The 20704-nt window shown below is 49.3% G+C and overlaps 1 protein-coding gene across 1 annotated transcript in view; it reads right to left on the reverse strand.

Moving 5' to 3' along the window:
• Nucleotides 1-20704, reverse strand: part of Znf831 (zinc finger protein 831) — a 112148-nt gene that overhangs the window by 51346 nt on the left and 40098 nt on the right. The window contains exons 2-4 of the mRNA XM_005362771.3: nucleotides 15721-19383; nucleotides 13990-14129; nucleotides 4621-4757 (exon numbers count right to left, since the gene is read on the reverse strand). Of these exons, the coding sequence (XP_005362828.1) occupies nucleotides 4621-4757; nucleotides 13990-14129; nucleotides 15721-19347 (3904 nt within the window). The 5' untranslated portion in view covers nucleotides 19348-19383. The remainder of the gene's footprint in view (nucleotides 1-4620; nucleotides 4758-13989; nucleotides 14130-15720; nucleotides 19384-20704) is intronic.

Here is a 20704-nt window from a genome sequence, read left to right on the forward strand (position 1 = left end):
GCAGCATCCTTTGAAGTTAGAGCAAGTGAGTTTCACACCTCGTCCCCCTGAGCCCTTCACTTCTCTTCATGGTCACACTGGCTGGCAGTGGGAATGAAGCCCTTTAGCCCTTGGGTTTCCAAGCAGTGTTTACTTTTACATGCTTTCCCATCCCCAGCTCAGGTGTCCATCACACTCTGTCAACCCCAGCTTGCAGGGCTGCCCTGTCACCCTTTCTGAAGTCTCCTCTGACACTTCAATAAAGACACACAGAGATTAATTCTTCCCAAGCCAGTGTGCAGACCTCGCTAGGCAGGCTTACACCTGTCCTGCAATGGTTTCCAGTTCTTCCTAATTGAAGGAGCAGGAGGCCTTTGAAAATGGGTACTAGGGACCCCATCCTCGGGCTCAGTCTGCTGCTCAAATATCAGACAGAAGAGTTAGACACCTGAGAACCGCGCAGGCTGGTCAGGGTACTATTATGCATATGGAGTGTGAGCCGGGAGCTGGGTCCCTGCTGGAGAATTAACTTAGCTTTCTCTATCCTTGGGTTCTGTTTCTGCTGAGACCTGGTCTTATTCATTGGCTCACAACTTTGTTCTTGGAACTGTGCCAAAGTCATGGAAGACGACTGTTGAGTTTGGACTACACAGAGTAGATTACCCCCAAATGTAGGGACGTGGGGGGATGTCTGGAGCCTCTCAGACACCCTGCAGGGTAGATACAGATCCTCCCTTGAGGTCAAGGAGGGGCTTTTAAGGAGATGAAAGGGGCCATTCTGGTTTTGAGAGCCCTGGATCTCAGTGATCAAGCCAGTGCATGTCCTATGAGCAGGGCCCAAATGAGAGTAGATGCTCTTTTCTTTGACTTGCATAATTCCCATGGCTGGGGCCGGAGGGTGAGGCTAGCCACACTCTAGGGGAATGTTGAGCTGAATTCTACACAGCTCACAAAGTCACATGTGAAGGCCCTGCCTATGACTCTCCCAGCCAGTCTTCCAAAATTCTCTTTAAAGGACATGGATGTCTCCCGTGGCTACTGACGGGGATGCTACCTGAAGTCTGAGAATTCTGTGTCCCCAAGTGTTACAGAGTCTAATGCTAAGGGTCGGTGGAGGTGGGGACTGTATGTGTGTGTTGTTGTTGTTGATGTCGGTAGAAGTCTGAAGTCAACATCAAGAGTCTCCTGCAGGCTCCAAAGCTACAGAGAAACCCTGTCTCGAAAAACAAAACAAACAAACAAACAAAAAAAAAAAGAGTCTCCTGCAATTACTTGCCACCTTATCTTTTGAGAGAGGGTTTCTCAATGAACCTGTAGCTCATCAATTTGGCCAAATTGGCTTCTCAGTGAACCCCAGAGATTCTCCTATATCGACCTTTTCAGTGCTAACATTACATGGTTGGCTTTTCATTTGGGTATCAGGGACTGAACTCAGGCCTACACCCTTACCCAGCAAGCACTTTATCTAGTGAGCCATTTTCCCAGTCCCATGGTTCTGTTTTTATAGCTTAGGCTAACTGGAACATTCTGCCAAATGTGTTTACTGTCACGGCGATCCCAGGTGACATGTCCACACTGATGCCCCCGCATGCACCATGGCCTTTCATCATCTAAGAAGACATTTGCAATCCCTGATGTGGGATTGTGTGAGAGCAAATTACCAAGGCGGAACAACCCTGGGGATCTGTGAAAACAGTGTTGCTAGGTCTGCAGAACTCGCTAATTCAGGGTTCTTAAGGTGAGGGGACCCTAGGTTTAGTGAGGGCCATGAACCCAATGACAGGGGGCCGTGTGAAAATGGAGCTAGCTACTGAAGAATGAGGCTGCAGGCCAAAGATGGAAGAACAGGGAGAAATCTGTCCCTGAACCTTTGAGGAACACGAGGCTCCGGGGCTGCCTGGGAGAACCGTGAGGAGACAGGAAGTGCCGGGTTTGTGATGGTGTTATATGGGAAACCAGTACAAGCTTCCTGCATCCCATAGGCGTACTGGATGATGATACACCCTTAACTGGACCACCCCACATGGCCACTCCTGCACTTTCCCTCACATTCCTCCTTCCGGAGGAGTCTCCTCCCTGTGCCCAATAGTCAGCCAGAACACCGTACCCACCTCCTACCGAGACTCAGGAGAGTGGCTTCATAGTCCTCTTGCCAGCATGAGGACTAGTCGCCATGGGTTCTCTCTTTCACTCGGCATCCTGCACACACCACTGCCACACATCTGTGCATGCTAACAACCAACATCATCGGCTACTTCGGATGCTGCGAAGGAAGGCCGTACAGAGAAGCTCCTGCAACCTCATACTGAGCATCTGGGTCTATAGGCCAGAGCTTATGTATCTCAGCTTAACCAACAAAATCCTTCACGGGGAAGCGAGCAGGTGACCGATGACATTCCCAGTGTGGTCAAAGATGGACAAGGAGCCAGGAGGCCTGTTACCAAGAGCAGGAATTCTCTCTGCCCCTCCCAGCTGTACAACACAGAGCCTAGGGCCATGGCTAGGTTGGTGTAAGCGCCCAACACAGCTGGATTCACCATTCCAAAGCTGTTCGGGAAGAGAGCTGGAGACCTCCCTTCTGGAGAACAATGGGTAGAGTTTGGTTGGTTCCGGTTGTGCCACCTGTGGCTGCTGGCAACCTCTTGCCCATAGACTGCCGTAGACAGCTCATTTGCAGTGTCCCATCAGGGATGATAGTTACTGGAGCTCCAGGCCACACCAGAGAAAAACCCTAGAACCAAACTCTCTGAGAACATGGGAGGATGGGGTCATGCTAACCAGGAATGAAGAGCCGGGGCCATGGTTCCAACACAGAGTCCTTTCAACGTGGGACTGCTCTGCTTACAGCTCCTCACCTTCTAGCGCTCTGAGATCCGGGTTCCTAACAATGGGATACAAGTTGTTGAAGAACCACTCTAGGAACTGGAAGAGCCCATGCTCTGAGAGTCTAGAAGGCACAGAGGCCATCAATACTGTCGTATGAAGGCCCACTGAGAAAGCACAGTCACACAGTATGGAAGTATGTGGCCCTTGTATGGAAGACTGTTCTTTTGTTCTGATCTACAGACAAGCCCATGAGTAGTTCTGAGATGCCCTCCACAGAGGACATCAAAGCATAGGAGCTGGTTTCACTGAGTAAGGAACAAAGGGATGTAGACGAAGGTGAACGCCATGGGCAGTGGAGAAAGAGCAGGGTTCAGTTCCTTCATCCTTCTGCACCCCAGCCTTCCCCCTTGAAATTCTTCCACAAGAAGAGAATTTTGCCATTTGCAGCTGGGCATCCAACAGTAAGAGTGAATAACTACGATGAGTTGGTTCTGAGTAGCAAAGCATTAGGCCTCATGTTCCTCTCTCCATGAAGAGAAGACTTTGGGGACAGGGGAAGGGGGAAGAGGGGTGGAGCAAGTGCCATTTGCCTATAGCGGGTGCTGGGAGCTACACAGAGGTGGAGAAGTAAATGCCCCCACCATGGATCCAAAGGACAAAGCTCAGGGTCAGCTCTCAAACCAACCAGTCAACAATCAGCCACAAACTCAGATGCTACTGGCCAGGTGGCCCCACAGCCTCTCACAGGTGGCTCCATTCCTTCCAGTCAAAGCCTGTGCAAGCAAGAGCAAGGCTGGAGTCACTGTTGTAGGGTGAAAGGAACATGGCGACCCAGAAAAATTCCCTGACCTGTCCTAACTGCTCAGGGACGGAAGCTTGAACCATCTCTGTAGTGATGAGGCAAGCAGACCTGCTGTTCATTCTGCCCAGCTCCTGCACGGCTAGCTTTACACCCGAAATAACAACATACAAATTGTATTCATTTAAACACTGCTTGGCCCATTAACTCTAGCCTCCTCTTGACTAACTCTCATATCTTGCTTTAACCCATTTCTAATAATCTGTGTAGCACCACAAAGTGGTAGCTTACCGGAAAAGATTCAGCATGTCTGACCTGGCAGCTGGGTCCATTGTGTCTAACCCAGAGAGGAGAGGCATGGTGATTGCCTAACTTCCCTTCTTCCCAGCATTCTGTTCTGTCTACTCCACCCACCTAAGGGCTGGCCTATCAAATGGCCAAGGCAGTTTTTTTATTAACCAATGAAATCAACACAAAACAGAAGACCCTCCCACATCACATCTTTTTTCCAGAAAGCAGCCTCTTGGAGTTCGGGCTGCATTTCTCTCTAGGCCTGGTCCTCGCCGCTGCCCAGGTAAGCATTACACATGGAACCGTCATACCTGTCCATGCCTCTGACACCAACCACAGCCTCTATGCCCCTCCCCAGAGCGATGGCATTGTGCAAAGCACTGAGCTCACTTCTTATCTACCGATGGGGGAAGCACCAAGGACTTCTAGTGAGCACATCCCCAGATCGTTTCCAGATCCCAGAGGGAATCCATACTTGCACAGAACCTGCTGTCGCCAGGACCATTGTTTGTACAGCCCAGAACTGACATCTTGATGTACCCCCTGCCATTTCCATAGATCAAGTCTGATTGTCTCATTGATAAAAACTTCATCATGGCCCTTCATACAAGTGGCCCCTCTGGATCTGGCCTGGCACTGGCCCGTTTACTGCTACCGTGGCATAGATGCCAGGGTGTGCTGCATTTGTTCTCTGCATCTGGATTTGCTGCCAAGGCAAGCGTTACCTGCCGCTTCTAATGAAGCCTTCCCAAGGGTCCCTCGTGGCTCCAGTCCCTCAAGTCGGTGGGGGAGACAGCTTCTTCTTGGCAACCAGGGTGGCTTGCACAGTCGTTTGGCTCTCTGCCAGAAACTTCCTTCATATCTGTGGGGCAGAGCAATGCATACATAGCCATCAGGTAGAACACTGTGTGCCAGGAAAACCAGAGAGGCTCTGAGGGTGGCTGAGAATCTCGGGGCTGCCCTGAGCACCTTCTCACCAGCCACCCCCACTTACCTCTCCTCACCCCTGTCCCAACTCACCTTCTAACCCCAGGATGTGAGGGCAGAAATAGCACAACCCATGAGCCTGTGTGAGATGGGGCTAATGTTTTGTTTTGAAACAAGCTCGAATGGAGCCCAACCTGGCCTTGAACTTTCTGCATCATAGCCGAGGATGGTCTTGCACTTCTGATCCTCCTGCCTCAGCCTTCTGAGTCCTGGGATCACAGGTGAGCATTAGCATGCAATGCCGAAGCCAAAGCCCAGGACTTTGTGTGCGTAAGGAAGGCACTCTACCCAGGGAGGCATATCCCCAGCCTGAGATCATGTTCACGTGCCGTGCTGCCTAGGAACAGCTTGGGGAAATGGCTCTGCAGGTCGATACGGATTGATACGGATTGATACGGATGTTAGATTCTGGTCCTTCACTACTCACTAAACACTTTGCTGCAGAGAACTTTGTACAAAGATGTAAATGTTTTGCAGTCAGCAGAGATCCGTATGCTAGCTGCTATCTTCCTGGGGCTACTGAGCGTGTCAGCGACAGTTATGTTAAGAGTCGCACATGGTCACTGATGCCACCATAGGTGGTGTTAGCAGCCTGCATCTTGGGGTCTACACAGATTCCCCATCAGTGAGCCCCAGCCAGAACATCTGATCTAATGGTCCCCAAAACAAAATGTCACTCACAACCCAGAGGGAAGACATGATAAGGATGGAGAAAGAGAAAAGACTGGGAGGTTCACTTGCACTGATTGTCATGGAAATTTCCCACTCCTCTCGGTGCTGGTGCATGCTCTTTGTAACATGCACACCGTGTGTCCAGTGAGCAACCTAATGACCTTGTGGCCCTTTCTTCGAATGCAGGTTCACCGTGTTCTACCGACGAGCAGGTACAGCCCTAAATGGACACGCCATCTGGTCTAGCACTCAGAGTTCGCAGGTAAGCAAACTGAGATGAAGGCTTACAGCCACAGGCCTTAAGCTCCTTTGAAAGCTCTTCACCCTGTTTGCAGACACTTATGGGAGTCCCCTCCCTGTGCGGGCTGCAGTTGCCAAGCACTTGACTCCCGTGGAGCTCCACAGACCTTCTGGAGAGGAAGCAACATGCATAGCCGCTCTTCTGCCTCTACTGCTTCTGCAAAGACCCAGGCACCTGAGCGAGTCACAGGGGCTGCCTGCAGGATTTCAATACGGCTTGAAGAGCACGGAATCCCCCAGATGTTGCCTTTTTATGGCACCAACAATAAGAAAGTGGTTTTCTGTTTATCTTTCCAGGTGTCTACATTTGAGGGGGAAAAAAAAAAAAACTTGCCTTTCCTGTTTGGATCAGGAGTTGTGGCTCCTAAGGGTTGGAGTCAGGGTACCTGGAACAGGAACTGTGGCCCCCTGGGTTTGGGGTGGGGGTACCTGGCTCCTTCCCTGAAGCCTCTGTCTCATTTGTCCAGCCACAAGCTCCTTAAAGAGCCATCAGGGGAGGGAGGACAGGCTGCTGCTCCCTCATCATAAACCGCCCCCCACTCCAACCCACTGGAGCTCCTGCAGCGTGATTTCAAAGCGCACAGACAAAAGAAGGAAGGAAAGTGGGACTTGTGGGAAATGTCTGCCAGCGAGTGTGCAGGGTCACCTTTGCCCTCAAGACCACGGCAACCGCTGCGGGCTTGCAGGCGTGAAGAATGGCACATGACCTGAACCTTGGGGACGCCGTTCCATCCAAGTTGTTAGGGGGTCTGTCAGGAGAGTTCCTGGTCCCTGAGGCCATCTTACCAAAGTGGGGCCTGGATGTTGTCGTTCTTAAGGAGCGCCCATGTGGACTCTGCGGCTGCTGTGGGCTGGGGTGTTCCTATCGCTCTGTGATCTTCTCAGAGGGGTCTTTGTGTGTAGCCCTCTCCCCCAAGCAGCTGCATTCAGAAAATGAGCCTGGTGGGGCGGTTCTTCAGGGACCCCCCCAAGGCATGTAGGTGCTATGAGGCAACATCCAACTGTTCTCCCTGAGGCTACACATCTCTGTCTGCCCCCCCCCATTGGAGTGGGGACATGCATATCCTTGGGTCAGGGGGGACTCACTTGCTTAGGAATGCCTGGGAATCCCCATCTCACATCCATTCCCTGGCAGCAGGGACCTGGTCATGTTGGATGAGGCATTCCAGTTACACACCCACCTCTAGGACAATCCAAATGGTTCAGTTCCCTCTCTAGAGGGCCTGGGGGCCCAGGCTGAGGCCCCCATTCCATGACAACACAGCTGCACTCCCTTCTCCCTGCCCCCACCTGCCCTCCTAAGAGCTCACCCTCCCCAGTCGCTTACCCTCAAACCCTCACCTCGGGCTCCACTTTCTAAGAAACACTCAGGTGTTGGATGTGAGTGGCCTCCTTCTCAAAATGCTTGCTTTGGTCTGAAGGACTTTGAGCAGGCCCGTGACCGATACTAAGTACATGTCAACTTCGTACATGACGCTAGACCTGTTCCTTCTCATTTCTCTTTCTCACGGCTGAGTATAAGATCACCTCCGTTTTCCGAGGTCATGTCTAATTTACCACACTGGGCTGATCCATTTTCTCGTTTATACTTTTGAAAGGAAGCCCCTGGAGATTCGGGTTTTGAGCTGGGCTCTTGGGCTCCATGCAAGCTTCTCTATTCTTTGGGTTCTCTTTATGGATTTCATGATACGTTTATTTCTGGTCTTATGGAGACCAGTCATTGTAAGCATTTCTTGCCCTGGTCAGTCCAGTAGGAACTTCTGAAGACTGCTAGGTTAAGGTATTGAGCTAAGGGGCTTCTGTGTGAACTGGAAAGTGGAGGATTGAGATTATTGTCGAGAATCTTGACAGTGGTTGAAGTGTATTAACCCCTTGTTGCTCTAAACACTGCTATGTGCTTAGGTATCTAAGAACAACTGGCAGATGGCTGTAGAGACCAGTGTCGCATGAGTTCACCCACTCAAATAGCACGCTCCAGCCCATCTTTTGTGTCTCCCAGCTCCTCTCACAGTCCCTAGGACACAGCAAAGCAAAGAGGAGAAGCAGAGAGAGAGCAGATTCAAAGCTCTGGTCCTGTGGGTGACCTGTCACAAGCTCTCAGACACGCATTGCAGCAGAGGTCATATGAGCTCAGGACCACCACTGACCAACCTGCCTCTATCCTTATCCTCACAGATTCCTCTAACTGAAAAAATCGCATAATGACAGAACAGCCCCACAGCCCTACACAGAAACCGTAAATAAAAAAGACCCTCAGGATGAATAAAATCCTGTCCTTGGGGCCTGAGGTGAACTCCACTCCTTCAGGGGAGTGTGTGCCTGGCAGAACTGCCCTTCTCCTGCATGGCCTCACTTGGGGCTATCTAAGCTGCATTTGCCGGAAGCTTTCTCAGCCAAGCCTCTCAGCACTTCAAGTTTGTACACAGCCGCGAATTAATCAATAAAACCCAATTCCATGGTTCAGTGATTGTTGTGGGCCTGGCGCAGATGGATTCTGAGAACTTCGTGAGTCTCTGGGCCTCAAGTTAACACAAGAGTAATTAGGCATGAAGTTTCTACGTGTTTTCACTGCTTCTCTCAAGATGGACCCCCGTGTTTTAGACACGTGGGGTAGCTAACATGTGTAGCTTTATTAATGAAGCAGCAATTTTCGTTATAGTGTTGAGAGGGGGGGGGGGGAAACAGAATGGAAAGCCCTAAGATGAACTTCAAGTATAAACAGGGAGCTAAAATCAGCAAACAGATGTGGGACCCTGGACTGATAGACAGGTCTGAGAGGTTTCTATGTAAATCCCATATAATACTTTAGAGTTTTCCAGTCAAATAAAATCTCTATCTGTGAAATATGTGAGCAATATATAAGCAAATATGTAGTTTCAAAAATATGAAGTCATACCCAGTTACCAAAACAAATAAAAAATCATATTTGATCCATGGTCCCTGGTTGGCTAGGTCACAAACCAAATCCTTCCATAGATATGAGTGCATATATTTATATATATTAAAAAAATATCAGAGGAAATCTTCATATGCCCCCGACATTAGGAGACTGAGAGTGATGGAAGACTTTTTAACACGTTGCTGAAGAAAAGGCGGCCTGTGGGTCTATGAAAATGTGTGACTCCTAACACACCATCTCAGTTCTCCGGAGCTCAGGCAAGAGGATCAAAGGTTTGAGAGCTGCTTGGTCACGTTATCGAAATCACAGCTTAAAAATTAATAAGAACAAAAACAAACTCTTTCTGTTTGTTTTCTCAAGACAGGGTTTCTCTGTGTAACACCATGGCTGTCCTGGAACTCTCTCTGTAGGCCAGGCTGGCCTCAAACTCACAGGAGATCCACCTGCCTTCCAAGTGCTGGGATTAAAGGTGTGCGCCGCCACGCCGGCAAAAACAACTTCTTCTGATGAGGCACAGCAAATTAAATGACCTGACCTAACCCTCTGATTCCATCACAGCCCTCCTTATACTGAAAATACAACTCAGTTGTTCTTTTCTCAATGATTTATTTTGTATTTTATTACTCTGCGTGTTTCATCTGCGTGCATGTCTGCATGAGGGTGTCAGATCCCCTGTAACTGGAGTTACAGACAGTTGTGAGCGGCCACGTGGGTGCTGGGAATTGAACCCAGGTCCGTCTGGAAGAGTAGTCAGTACTCATAACCGCTGTTTCATCTCTCCAGCCTCAATTAAGTTGTTCTTAAAAATTAAATATACTTAAACGTACTGATAGTCTGATTGAAGTTGCAAAGCAGCTAACATTCACAAGAAAGAAAACCTGGGCGGGTAAGATTGTTTTCTTCTTGGTGGTTTTGCCAGACCAGGTGAATTCTATATTCCCTGTCTCAGGTGGGACAGGATCCTAGTGGAAGTCATGGGGCGGTTTCTGTTGCTGTAGAGACCTGAGACCACAGCAGGCCACGTAACCACCATGGATGAGTGAGAAGCGAGTGTTCCCACAGGAGCCGGGAGAAACCCCTCATCAGTCATAAAGAGAAGACACCTTCCCTGACCCCTAGGGACTGGGACCAGGAAAACCTTCAGTCCAGTTCTTCACTTATCCCAGAATCCGACAGGTACTTAGCAGAAGTCACTGGCTCTTACCACTAACTCAGTCTTAAAATGGTGATCCTGCCTCCACTAGTTCTCAGAATGGGACTGTACCTGAGAGCCATCTCCTCCTGTCTCATATTCCTCTCTAGTGTTGGGATTAAAGGCATGCACCACCACTGTCTGGCCTGCATGGCTGACTAGTCTGGCTGCTTTGCACTCATCATCAGGCAAGCTTTATCTATTAAAAAACAAAAAATACCCAACTATATGGATGTGATGGTTAGTTTAAACTGGCAACTCAACACTACCTAAAACAACCTTGGAAGAGACTCGTGGTGGATTCTCAAGATCAGATTGCCCCAGAAATGTGTCCCTAGGGGCTTGTCTTGGTTGTGTTCAGTGATGGGAGAAGACCCAGCCCACGGCGGGCAGCAGCATTCCCCAGGCAGGGGATCCTGAACTGTGTAAGAGTGGAGAAGTCAAGGTAAGCACGAGCCAGCAAGCAAGCGAGTGAATATGCAATGTGAGGGTGCATGTGAGCGTGCATGTAAGCGTGCGTGCATGCATGCATTTCTTTCTGCTCTTGACTGTGGACAGGACATGACCGTTGCTTCAAGCCGCTGCAGCCCTGGTTCCCCTGCTGTGGGGGACTGTACTCTGGATTTGTGAGGTGGGATAAACTTTCTCCCCTGTGCTGATTTCTGCCACCTTCTTTTTATCCTGTTTGAGTATAGCAACATAAGTGACACCCAGTGAGTGGATAACTCCCAGGACAACTGAGGTGACTGGGAAAAACAACCTCAGAGAAGAGCAGCAGGCATAGTGAGAGTGTGAGCTGGTTTCTCTCACCGTCTAGAACAAGATAGTATACAAGGACAGAAAGCACACTCAAGGTCACTGGGAGCAGGAGGGACAGAATGCACAGAAGAGAGAGAGATTGCCAAGAGATGGTGGAAACATCGGGTGTGACTATCTGTCTGTGATCTTAGTTCTACTATGGGTGTCACAAGTATATATGTCAAAATTATTTAAATTATCTGTCCTAAAGATGTGCAATTAATTAAACTCAATTATATTTCAGTAAAGTTTCAACAAAGAAGTTCTTTAATGAATTAAGAAAATTAGCAAATTTTTAGTGATACCCCTGAACAGTGCATCCATGTATGGCACAGACAGGCCAAAGTTATTAAAGGTAGAAGACATGCAAGGCAGGCCTGGTGGTACCCGCTGTAAGCCCACACTCAGGAAGCTGAGACAGGAGGATGACCAGTGTAGGCCAGCCTGGGCTACACAGTGTGACCCTGTTTCAAAAAAGGGGGAAATGTTGGAGAGATGGTTCAGTTGGCAAAGTGCTTGCTGCATTAGCATGAAGACTTGAGCTATATATACAGGAACAAGAACTAAATAGGCTCGGAGGCATGCACTTGTAATCCCAGCACTGAGGAAGCAGACGCAAGCAGATTCCAGGGCAAGATATAGACCAATGAGAGACTTGGCCTCAAAAATAAACAAAAAAAGTGAACCAGAGAACAGACCTGAGATTGCTCCCCAGCCTTCATATCTACACACACGCATCACCATACACAAGAACATGCTCACATGTGTGTACGCGCATGCACAAAAGCGGAAGAGAAAGTCTAAGCTACATTACTTTCATGTTGTCAGAAGGAGAGGGGTGGGTGGCATGGAAACTGTGCCTGGAAAATGATGGTGGAGATTTAGGAAGATCATCGGAGCCCAGCGGTTTCTGTGGGATATGCAGAAAGCAGCATCTAACTTCAAGCATCACAATACAATGATGGAACACAAACACTAAAGGAAGCGTTTTGACAGTGGCCGGACATTCCACGGACAGAGGAGCAGCTAGCAATGGACTTCTCAATCCAACGTGGAGACCAAAGATGTCAGATTGACATCCTGAGAGAAAAGGTGTGTTTATCTAGAACCCTGAGGGCAGAAGAAATCTCTCCCATCACCCGGATGAAATGCACCTATTTCTTTTTGTTTGTTTGTTTGTTTTTTATTTTTTGAGACAGGGTTTCTCTGTGTAACAGCCCTAGCTGTCCTGGAACTCACTCTGTAGATCAGGATGTTCTAGAACTCATAAAGATCCATCTGCCTCTGCCTCCTGAGTGCTGGGATTAAAGGCGTGCGCCACCACAGCCTGGCAAACATTTTTAAATGATTTTTTTCTTATTTTATGTGCATTTGTGTTTTAGCTGCATGTATGACTGTGTGACAAAATCAGATCCCCTGGAACTGGAGTTGCAGACAGCTGTGAGTTCCATGTAGATGCTGGGAATTGAACCTGGGTCCTCTGGAAGAACAGCCAGTGCTCTTAACTGCTGAGCCATCTCTCCAGCCTGAAATGCAGCTATTTCAAACTAATAACAACAAGGGTAGGCTTCTTTTCTCCTGGAATTCTGAACAATGTGCTTTGGGAAGAAGAAAATGCCAGAAGAATGGTTCAAAATGAATGAAGGGATTAAAAAGGTAGTATGCGGCAATCCCATAGGCTAAATAAATAAATGGGCTTTAAAAATTAGATGCTAGACAGAAGAATGCATACATGACTTTTAACATGTAAGAATCTATATAATATATATATATATATACACATATATATATACTCTCACAGGCTCCTATAAATTATATTCATCATTTAAACGATTAAAAACAACCAACATTAACAAGCATAACAAAGGCCAGATTCACTCACAGAATGTAACACCTCATAGCAAATGTCAGAAAAATGGTAGGTAAGTAGGTAGGTTTGTAGTTAGAATGAAAGCAAGGAAGGAAGGAAGGAAGGAAGGAAGGAAGGAAGGAAGGAAGGAAGATGATACATAGATGAGATAGATGATTGATAGATAAATGGCTGAATGGATAAATAGATGAGATAAAAACCCTGACACTATATGGATGGATGGGTGGATGGATGGGTGGATGGATCGACGGATAGATGGATGATGATTGATATACACATGGGTAGATATGTAGATAGATGGATGGATGAACAGATGAACTACTATTCCGGTGTATGTCTGCCTGCTTGTTATCATACTCCCCACCAAGATAGTCATTGACCCTAACTCTCTGGAGCCATCAGCCCCAAATTAAGCATTTTCTCTTATAAGCTGCCTTAGTCATGATGTTTATCAAACAATTGAAAAGTAGCTAAAACAAGGCCCTTTCTCAGAACTTCCTTGCTCCTCTTTGCCCCAACTCTACATGTTCATCTTTAAGGTGCTTATATAGTAGTTCCCTGATAGAGATGCCCTCTTTTGACTTCCACAAGGTCAACTATTAAGGTCTTCAAAATACAAGTGTCTGTGGGAGTAGGCATATAACACAGCTGAGAAACATAGATGAAAATCCAATGCTGGAGAAAGACAGGAACTGAGACATTCATAATGCACAGTTCTCACCCTACCAGAATGTCTACTACTCCTCTCTGGCCACCTATGGCCACTCAAGAAGGCAAGTCACATGTCCTCAGAACTTTTAATAACTTGGGAGGAATGAGAGATACAGTGTAAAATCTGACTTTTATGATGTGGCTGTAATTTTTATGTAGTCCTCTATTGTCCTAAGAGCTGCTGCTGAGCTCTTAAGGCCTCCTAAAAGATGTCCTCCATCTTGTCTAGAAGACAGTGCCTCTGAATGTTCAGAGGATTATCCCCAAGTCTTGATATTGTTGAGAGATTCTCTTTGCTTCCCTGGATTTTTAATTTTTTTTCTCAAAAGACACATTTGTTTGCAAATATTAAAAATGTGTTAAAAGCAATAATTAGCACATTCTTTCTCAGGACTAAAATTAGATAGACATATTTTTCAACCTGGTTATCTCAAATATTTACTATGTTCCTGTCTTAGAAAGACAGCAGTAAATAATTAAATGATCAGTGGGATCATGCTGGGTAGGCTATGGGTAACAGAGACAGATCTGAAGCCACAGAACTCCAGACCAATGGAATAGGAGCCTTCCTCTGGGGGGTAGCTGCCATTCGAATGCCACATTCAGTTCCTGGGTTCCTGATATCATGCCAGCATGGAAGGGGAAGAGGAAGCCACATATCTTACCTCTTGGAATAAAGCCTCAGTTTCTTCTTCTTGCTGATCTCATGAGATATCTTCACCCTCCTATGGCACAGTCCTTTCCTCCGCTGTGGACTGGACTCCTGGTCCTGGGCCCTCGTTCCTGAGACTGTTGGGTGGGGAAGCTGAAAATACCAGGCATGTTATCATTGTGCCATTCAAAGCCCTCATTTTGGGGACACCATGATGCTCTCTCTAGAGACTAGATGCTTATCTATGGAAATTAAGGCACCAAAATGTTGTAGTACCAAATGGCCTGAACCTGTAAGACATTCTTACCAGGCAACTAGTCATATGCCACAATGGAACCTTCCAGAACCATGGCTAGACTGGACCTCCAGTGGAAATACTGGACCTTCGATGTGAGTGGAAAGTTACCTAGTGCCATAGTCCACATCACCCACCTCAGCAATCCCCACAATTTGGAGAGAGGAGATTTAAACCAGACCTTGAATCCCCACCTCCAGCCCCTGGAGATTACTTGCAAGTCTTGGGTCTCATCCTTGTCTTTGTTCCATAAAGTCCTATTAGGACTGAGGCCTCAATGCTTCTGTCAACTCCCAACCCAACCTAACAGGATAAAAACTTTGGTACTGTCAGATGGGGCCATAAACTCATGGCTTAATTCCCTGGTAAGACTGTCCTTGAACTTTTATCACTTTCTCCTTCTTATCATTGTTCCTAAAAACCTCAGAGTTAGGTCTGAGTCTGGTTACTGTGATTATAGTGGAGCCATTTTCCAGTACACCCGAGATAATGAGCTTCCCCATTTAAGAGTTTTACTTATTTTGTTCCGTTTTGATTCTGCTTTGGATTTCTGTCTGGAGTGTTCTGTCAACATGAGTTTTCAGTTCCTGGAGAGATGGTTCAGTGGTTAAGAGCCCTTACTGCTCCTGTAAAGAACCCAGATTTGAGTCCCAGCACCAACATCAAGGAGCTCACAACTGCTGGCAACTCTAGCTCAGAGGAGCTGATGACCTGTGAATCACCTACCCCACATACATAACTGAAAATAAAATTTCTTTTTAAAATGTAGTTTTGATTCTTAGATGACCTAGAGAGTTGTGTGCAGGCAGTGTGATTTATTTTTGTTTTTTATTTTTTATTTTTGCCTGTTACCAGGAATAGAAAAGATGAAATTTTATGTCTAATTGCAAATATCTTATCTGGATGCTGTGTGTGTGTGTGTGTGTGTGTGTGTGTGCGCACGTGCGTGTAGAGTCCAGAGAACAACAGTCTTGGGTATCTTCTCTCAAGGGTCAACCAGCTTTGTTTTGGGTCTCTCACTGGCCTGGACTCACAGCTGAGGCTAATCTAAGCCAGCCTCAGTGATCTCCTGTCTCTACTTCCCAGTGCTGGGATTGGAGATGCCTGCCATCACACCTGGCTTTTTAAATGTAGGTCCTCGGGTCCTCAAACTTGTAAAGCAAGCACTTTGATTCAGCCATGACCCAGACCCTAGTACAACAGCTCTTTACCATTTTATTTTTGTGAATTTATTTAGTTTTGTTCCTATCTAGGACCCTTACTTCTTCCCGCTCCACATATGGCAGCCCTAGTCTCCTTGGGGGACAGAAAATATCACGATGGTGGTAATATCCACAGGGAGAGATCCATTAGCTCTCTCTCTCTCCCTCCCTACTTACCCCTTCTCTCCCTCCCCCTCTCCATGTCTCACTCTCACGCTGCCCAAGCCCCAGCCCTCCCCAGTGTTACCTCAGGTGCCTGCGTGGTCCCTCCTCCTCCTCGGCTTGTCTTGGTCCTTCCTCCACTGCTCTTGGGAGGCAGCACTCTGCAGCTCTTACCCTGGAGGCTCCCATCAGGTGAGCGTGAAGCCAGGTCCCTGGGAGCTGCTCTCTGCTGTTCTGCAGGCAGGGTCAGGCTGCTATTCAAGCAACACCAGGTGAGTTGGGGCTCTGCCTTAAGTGAGGGGAAGGAGCTTGGGGCTTCACAGCTTTTGGGGGTCCCTACATGGTGTGACAAGTCCAGTTTCTGCTGGCCCAGGGGTAAACCCGGGGGCCTTGTGAAAGACGTGAAGAAATAATGTGCTTGCCAGGGAAAACAGGGGGGCAGCCGTTCCTTGGTCTCTGAAGAAGGACATTCTAGGGCATTCTTAGGTGACCCCAGTTTCTGGGACGATGTCCAAGGGTTCAAAAGATTGTCGTATATTCTAGCTTTTGCTGGTGGGCTGTCTATGCAAAGGCAATAGATGGCACGGGTCTCATTCACTACACCCTTGGTCACATGAGTGTCACGTGTGTGAGCAGGCAGGACGGAAGCTGTCTCCTGGGTGGTGCCGGTGTTGGGGTCAGAGGAGAGTTCAGCTGTGGGGATGTTGCTATTGGTCCTGTCTCTTTTCTCTCTTCCTGTCTGTGTTTCTTCTCTTCCATCCATTGACCTGGACCAGCTAGGGTCCTCTGGGATACCACCTGCCTCAGCTGGGCCTGAGGATGCTCTAGGTGGCCCATTCACTTCCAATTCTGATTCAGCAAGAAGGGCCTGTTCTTCAGGCTGTGCACTTGTACACAGAGAGTCTGGACCTTTCCCGGGCCCTGGAGCAACCTGTGGTGAGGGCTTCTCTCCCTGAGGTAACCTGAGCAGGTACTTGGGAGCAAAGGAGCCACTTGACACAGCAGCAGGGATGCCAGGATCCTGGAGCTGGGCAGGCAGCAGGGAGTGGAGCCCAGGAGTCTTAGGTACAGAAGGCAATGTGGGATCCTTGTCCCCTAGCCCTGGCCACCTCAGGGCAACAGCAGCAACAGCCGAGGAGGCATTAGAAGACTGCAGGGCCATTGTCACAGGCTGGATACCCTCATTTGAGCTGTCCAGGACCTTCTCAGAGGTACTGTCCTGTTTCTGGGGTTGTTGGGAGTCAGCCCACACAGAGCTACCCAAGGACTCAACTTCCAGAAGCCCTGGTTGCTCCTGGTGGTCCAGCCCCTCCACCTTCAGTCTCTTTCTCTCTGAGGGTAACTTGTCTTCTACAAGTTGGAGGCCCACAGACCCACCACTGGGCTGTCTGAGGAGAGTTTGGTCTCCAGGGCAGGTTTCTTTTGTAACTTCCCCACTGCGGTCTGGCAAAGCCACCCCAGGGGCTTTTAAGTCTCTTTCTTGGAGACATACAGGCTCTGGAGGCAACTGGCTTCCCAGGTCTGATTTCCCATGCGGAGAGAGCAGAGGACTCTTACTGTTCAGACAAAGGGCGTCTGTGCTGCCAAGGGTGGGAGATGACTTGGCTCTGGCCACTGCCTTCAGTTGCTTAGGAAACTCGGTCTCCAATGAGCCTTCCAGGGACGGCCAACTTCCCAGAGGTCCTGGCTTTGCCCCGACTGTAGCGTCCCCAAGGACAGGGACCCTATTGTCCTGAGACAGGCCTGCACCCTCAGCCCCTACCACTTCTTCCTGGGAGGGTAGGTCCAGTTCCGACCCCTGGCCCTGCTTCATGTCCCTGTGTTTCTGTCCTCCCTGGTGGCTGGTCTTCATTTTCTGGTATATTCTCTTGAACGTCTCATTCCCATACACCTGCCATTTCTCCTGAGAGAACATCTTTTGTTTCTTCTGGCCGTACTTCTTACTGGCCCTGCCCCTGCACGCCATCCCCTCCTTTACCACAGATCTCTTTCCATCTGGGTCTTCAGCCACAGCTGAGGGGTCTCCAGTAGGGGTGCAGGGCAGATCCTCCACGGCAGCCTGCCTCACCAGGGCCCGAGGGTGACCACTGGGGATGCCTGTCAAGGTCAGTCCTGGGTGGTCCCCCAGCCGGGTTGGGGTGAGCCTGGGGCTCAGGGACTTCTGCATCAAAGGGAAGGCATCCTGCTGGTCCCGTGACTCTGGCCACAACTTAGAACCCTCAATGAAAGGCAGCGAGTTGCTTCTGGTGACAGGGACACACTCCACCGTGGTGGAGAGCTGGGTGGGAACAGAGTGGAAGAAGAGGGGTCTGGTCTTCTCCAGGGGCGTAAAGGTAGAGCGAGCTGGGCTGAGGGCAGCCCTCCTGCGGTTGGGCTCCAGTGCCCGGATGTCAAAGTGGAAGGAATCCTTGTAGGTATAAGGCATGGGCAGATCAATGCTGCCCTGCTTGGATAGCACAGTCTTGCGGGGCCGCACGTGGTCCAGCTGCGGGTCGTCTACCACCGCCTGGTTGTGGGAGATGAGCTGGGCAATGCGCTCCTCCAGTCTCTTCTTCTCCAGCTCCAGGCTGGATCCCGGTGTTCCCTGCTCTGCCCTGTTGCCTGCAGACCCGCCCCCAGGCCCTCCTTCCCCCTCAGACTCTGCACTGTGCTCCGACAGACTGTGCAAGGGGCTGGAGGCCACTGGAGGCTGCTCCACGCTGTCTGAGCGTGACAGGTAGCCCGAGTCTGTGCTCTCACACTTCCTCAGCTGGCCCTCCACAGCCTTGGAGTCCCAGGGCTTCTCTGAGCATGTCTCCTGCTGTCTCTGCAGGGAGGATGGCTTTGATTCTGGCAACTTCCGCCTAGGCTGCGGGCTGACTAGTGGAAACTCGGGTGATACCATATGGGGATGGTCCACAGGAGTCTCCTTGTGGGCAAGGTTGGCCCCTAGAGAGGGAGCCGCTTCTACCATCCTTTCCCTGTTCCTAGTAGCGAGGGTGGGGTGGGCTCCAGGGGAAAGAGCGTTCTCTGGCGCGCCTTCGTCCCCCCTGCTCTCCAGTGAGGCGATCTCTCCAGGCCTATCTCCATCCCCCAGAAGGCTGCTCCCACTTCCCTCAGACTCTAAAGATAGTCGAGAGTTGTTGAGATGTGTCTGTGTTCGTCTGTGTTTATAAAGGTTGCTCTGGGTCTTAAAGGCGATGCCACAGGTGGTGCATGGGAAAGGTCTCTCCCCCGTGTGGGACCGGATGTGTTTCTCTAGCACACTGGGCTTCAAGCAGTCCCGGCCACAGTGCGGGCACAGGTACTTCCCAGCATTCTTCAGCCTGCCCGTGCTGACCAGTGTGGACCCCACACCCGGGGAGAGTACAGGCAGTGTGCCCACGATGTTCACGGTCAGGGCCGGGGTGGCTGGCTTGCCCATCTGGGTGGGACTGGGCCCTTCAGGCTGCAGCAAGGGACTGAGGATGAAAGGCACACTGGCCCCCTCCAGGCTGCCTGTCACCAGGGGCGCACGTGGTTGAAGGCCTCCAGGAGGTACCGTGTGGTATAGTGGGACAGGCAAGGCCTTTAGGAACACAGTTGGGGGCAGGCCCTGCTCTGGCGGCAGGATGACTGGACCCAGGGTCAGGCGAGGTGAGGCCTGCCCACCTGAAACCCCCGGAACACCAGGAGCAGGAACTGACTGGTCGCTGGCAGGCGGGGTGGGGTGGGTAGGTTCTGAAGCCTCCATTCCTCATCACCTCTGCGGGCCAGGATTGGTGTCAACCTGTGAACGAGACCCACGCTTTACCACAGGTGTCTTTCTTCTCCCTCCCAGAAGGTGTTACAGTAGCCCTATAAGCCTCAACAACACGTTAAGAAAGGTGTTGCCAAAAAGTAAACCTAGTTACCCAAAAGATCGAGGCAGGAGGATTACAAATTCTAGCCCTGTTTGGATGACAGAGTGAGACCCTGTCTCCAAATAAAACATACAGAAAGGGTTGGGTGTGTAGCTCAGTGATAGAGCACATGCCTGGCATGTAACAAGATTCTCAGCTGAATCTCAGTCTGTGTGTGTGTGTGTGTGTGTGTGTGTGTGTGTCTCACACACACACATCACAATATACCCTACATATATACATATATACACACACCCTATATATACATACATACACACCCTATATATACACATACACACATACACATATGTACACACCCTATATATGTACACATGCATACACATATGTACACACACCCTATATATACACGTACATACACATATGTACACACACCCTATATATACATACATACACATATACACACACATACACACAAAGAAATCACACACACCCACAGTGATCCACAGCAGCTACTCTAGCAGGTTCAAATCTCTTCCTTGCCTATGAGGATGTTTCTAGATCCATGAAATGTCCAGATCCAGACCCTTCCCCCACTGCGGTTTTGAGCCATCAGTCAAGAGGACGGCAGTAGGAACAAGAACTGACCTTGGTGGAGGGCTTCCTAGATTAGGAAGCTAAAAATGCAGGACTCTAAGACAAACCTGAATATCAGAAAAATTGTGTATCATTCTTTTTCCCACAGAAGTATGGCTCAAAGAGTGCATGATGAATCTCACCGTATAAGCTTCTCCCCAAACACGATGGGTCCGTGTATGCTAAAACATTATGATCTTGTCACGTTCTCTCACGAAGCTATAAGGAGCTCTCATCCAACCTCAGGATGAAGTGTAGGTCTCTACTCAAAGCCCTGCTACGAACAGTTGAGATTAAGTCAGTTGTCACTAGGCCAGGAGGAGATAAACTAACACCAGGTCACATTATGTTCTGCAAGTCACAAAGAGACTGGAGGGAAATGTTAGGTGGGCCGGCGACAACCACCCCTCACCTGAGTCTGTGTGAGCATTGTACCACCCTCCCGAGAGTTCCTCTGGGCACCCACAACCTCAGTCTTCCGAACGTTGTCGATGCCCCAGGCGGTTCAAGTGCTGGGGTGGCAGGGCCAGCCTGAGCCAGCACTGGCTTCAGAAAACCCACGCGAGAGCTTCAGGAAGCTTGCAAGCTAGCTTTACTTAAAATCAAATCGTAGCC

This window comes from Microtus ochrogaster, linkage group LG8, assembly GCF_000317375.1.
Source record: "Microtus ochrogaster isolate Prairie Vole_2 linkage group LG8, MicOch1.0, whole genome shotgun sequence".
Lineage (NCBI taxonomy): Eukaryota > Metazoa > Chordata > Mammalia > Rodentia > Cricetidae > Microtus > Microtus ochrogaster.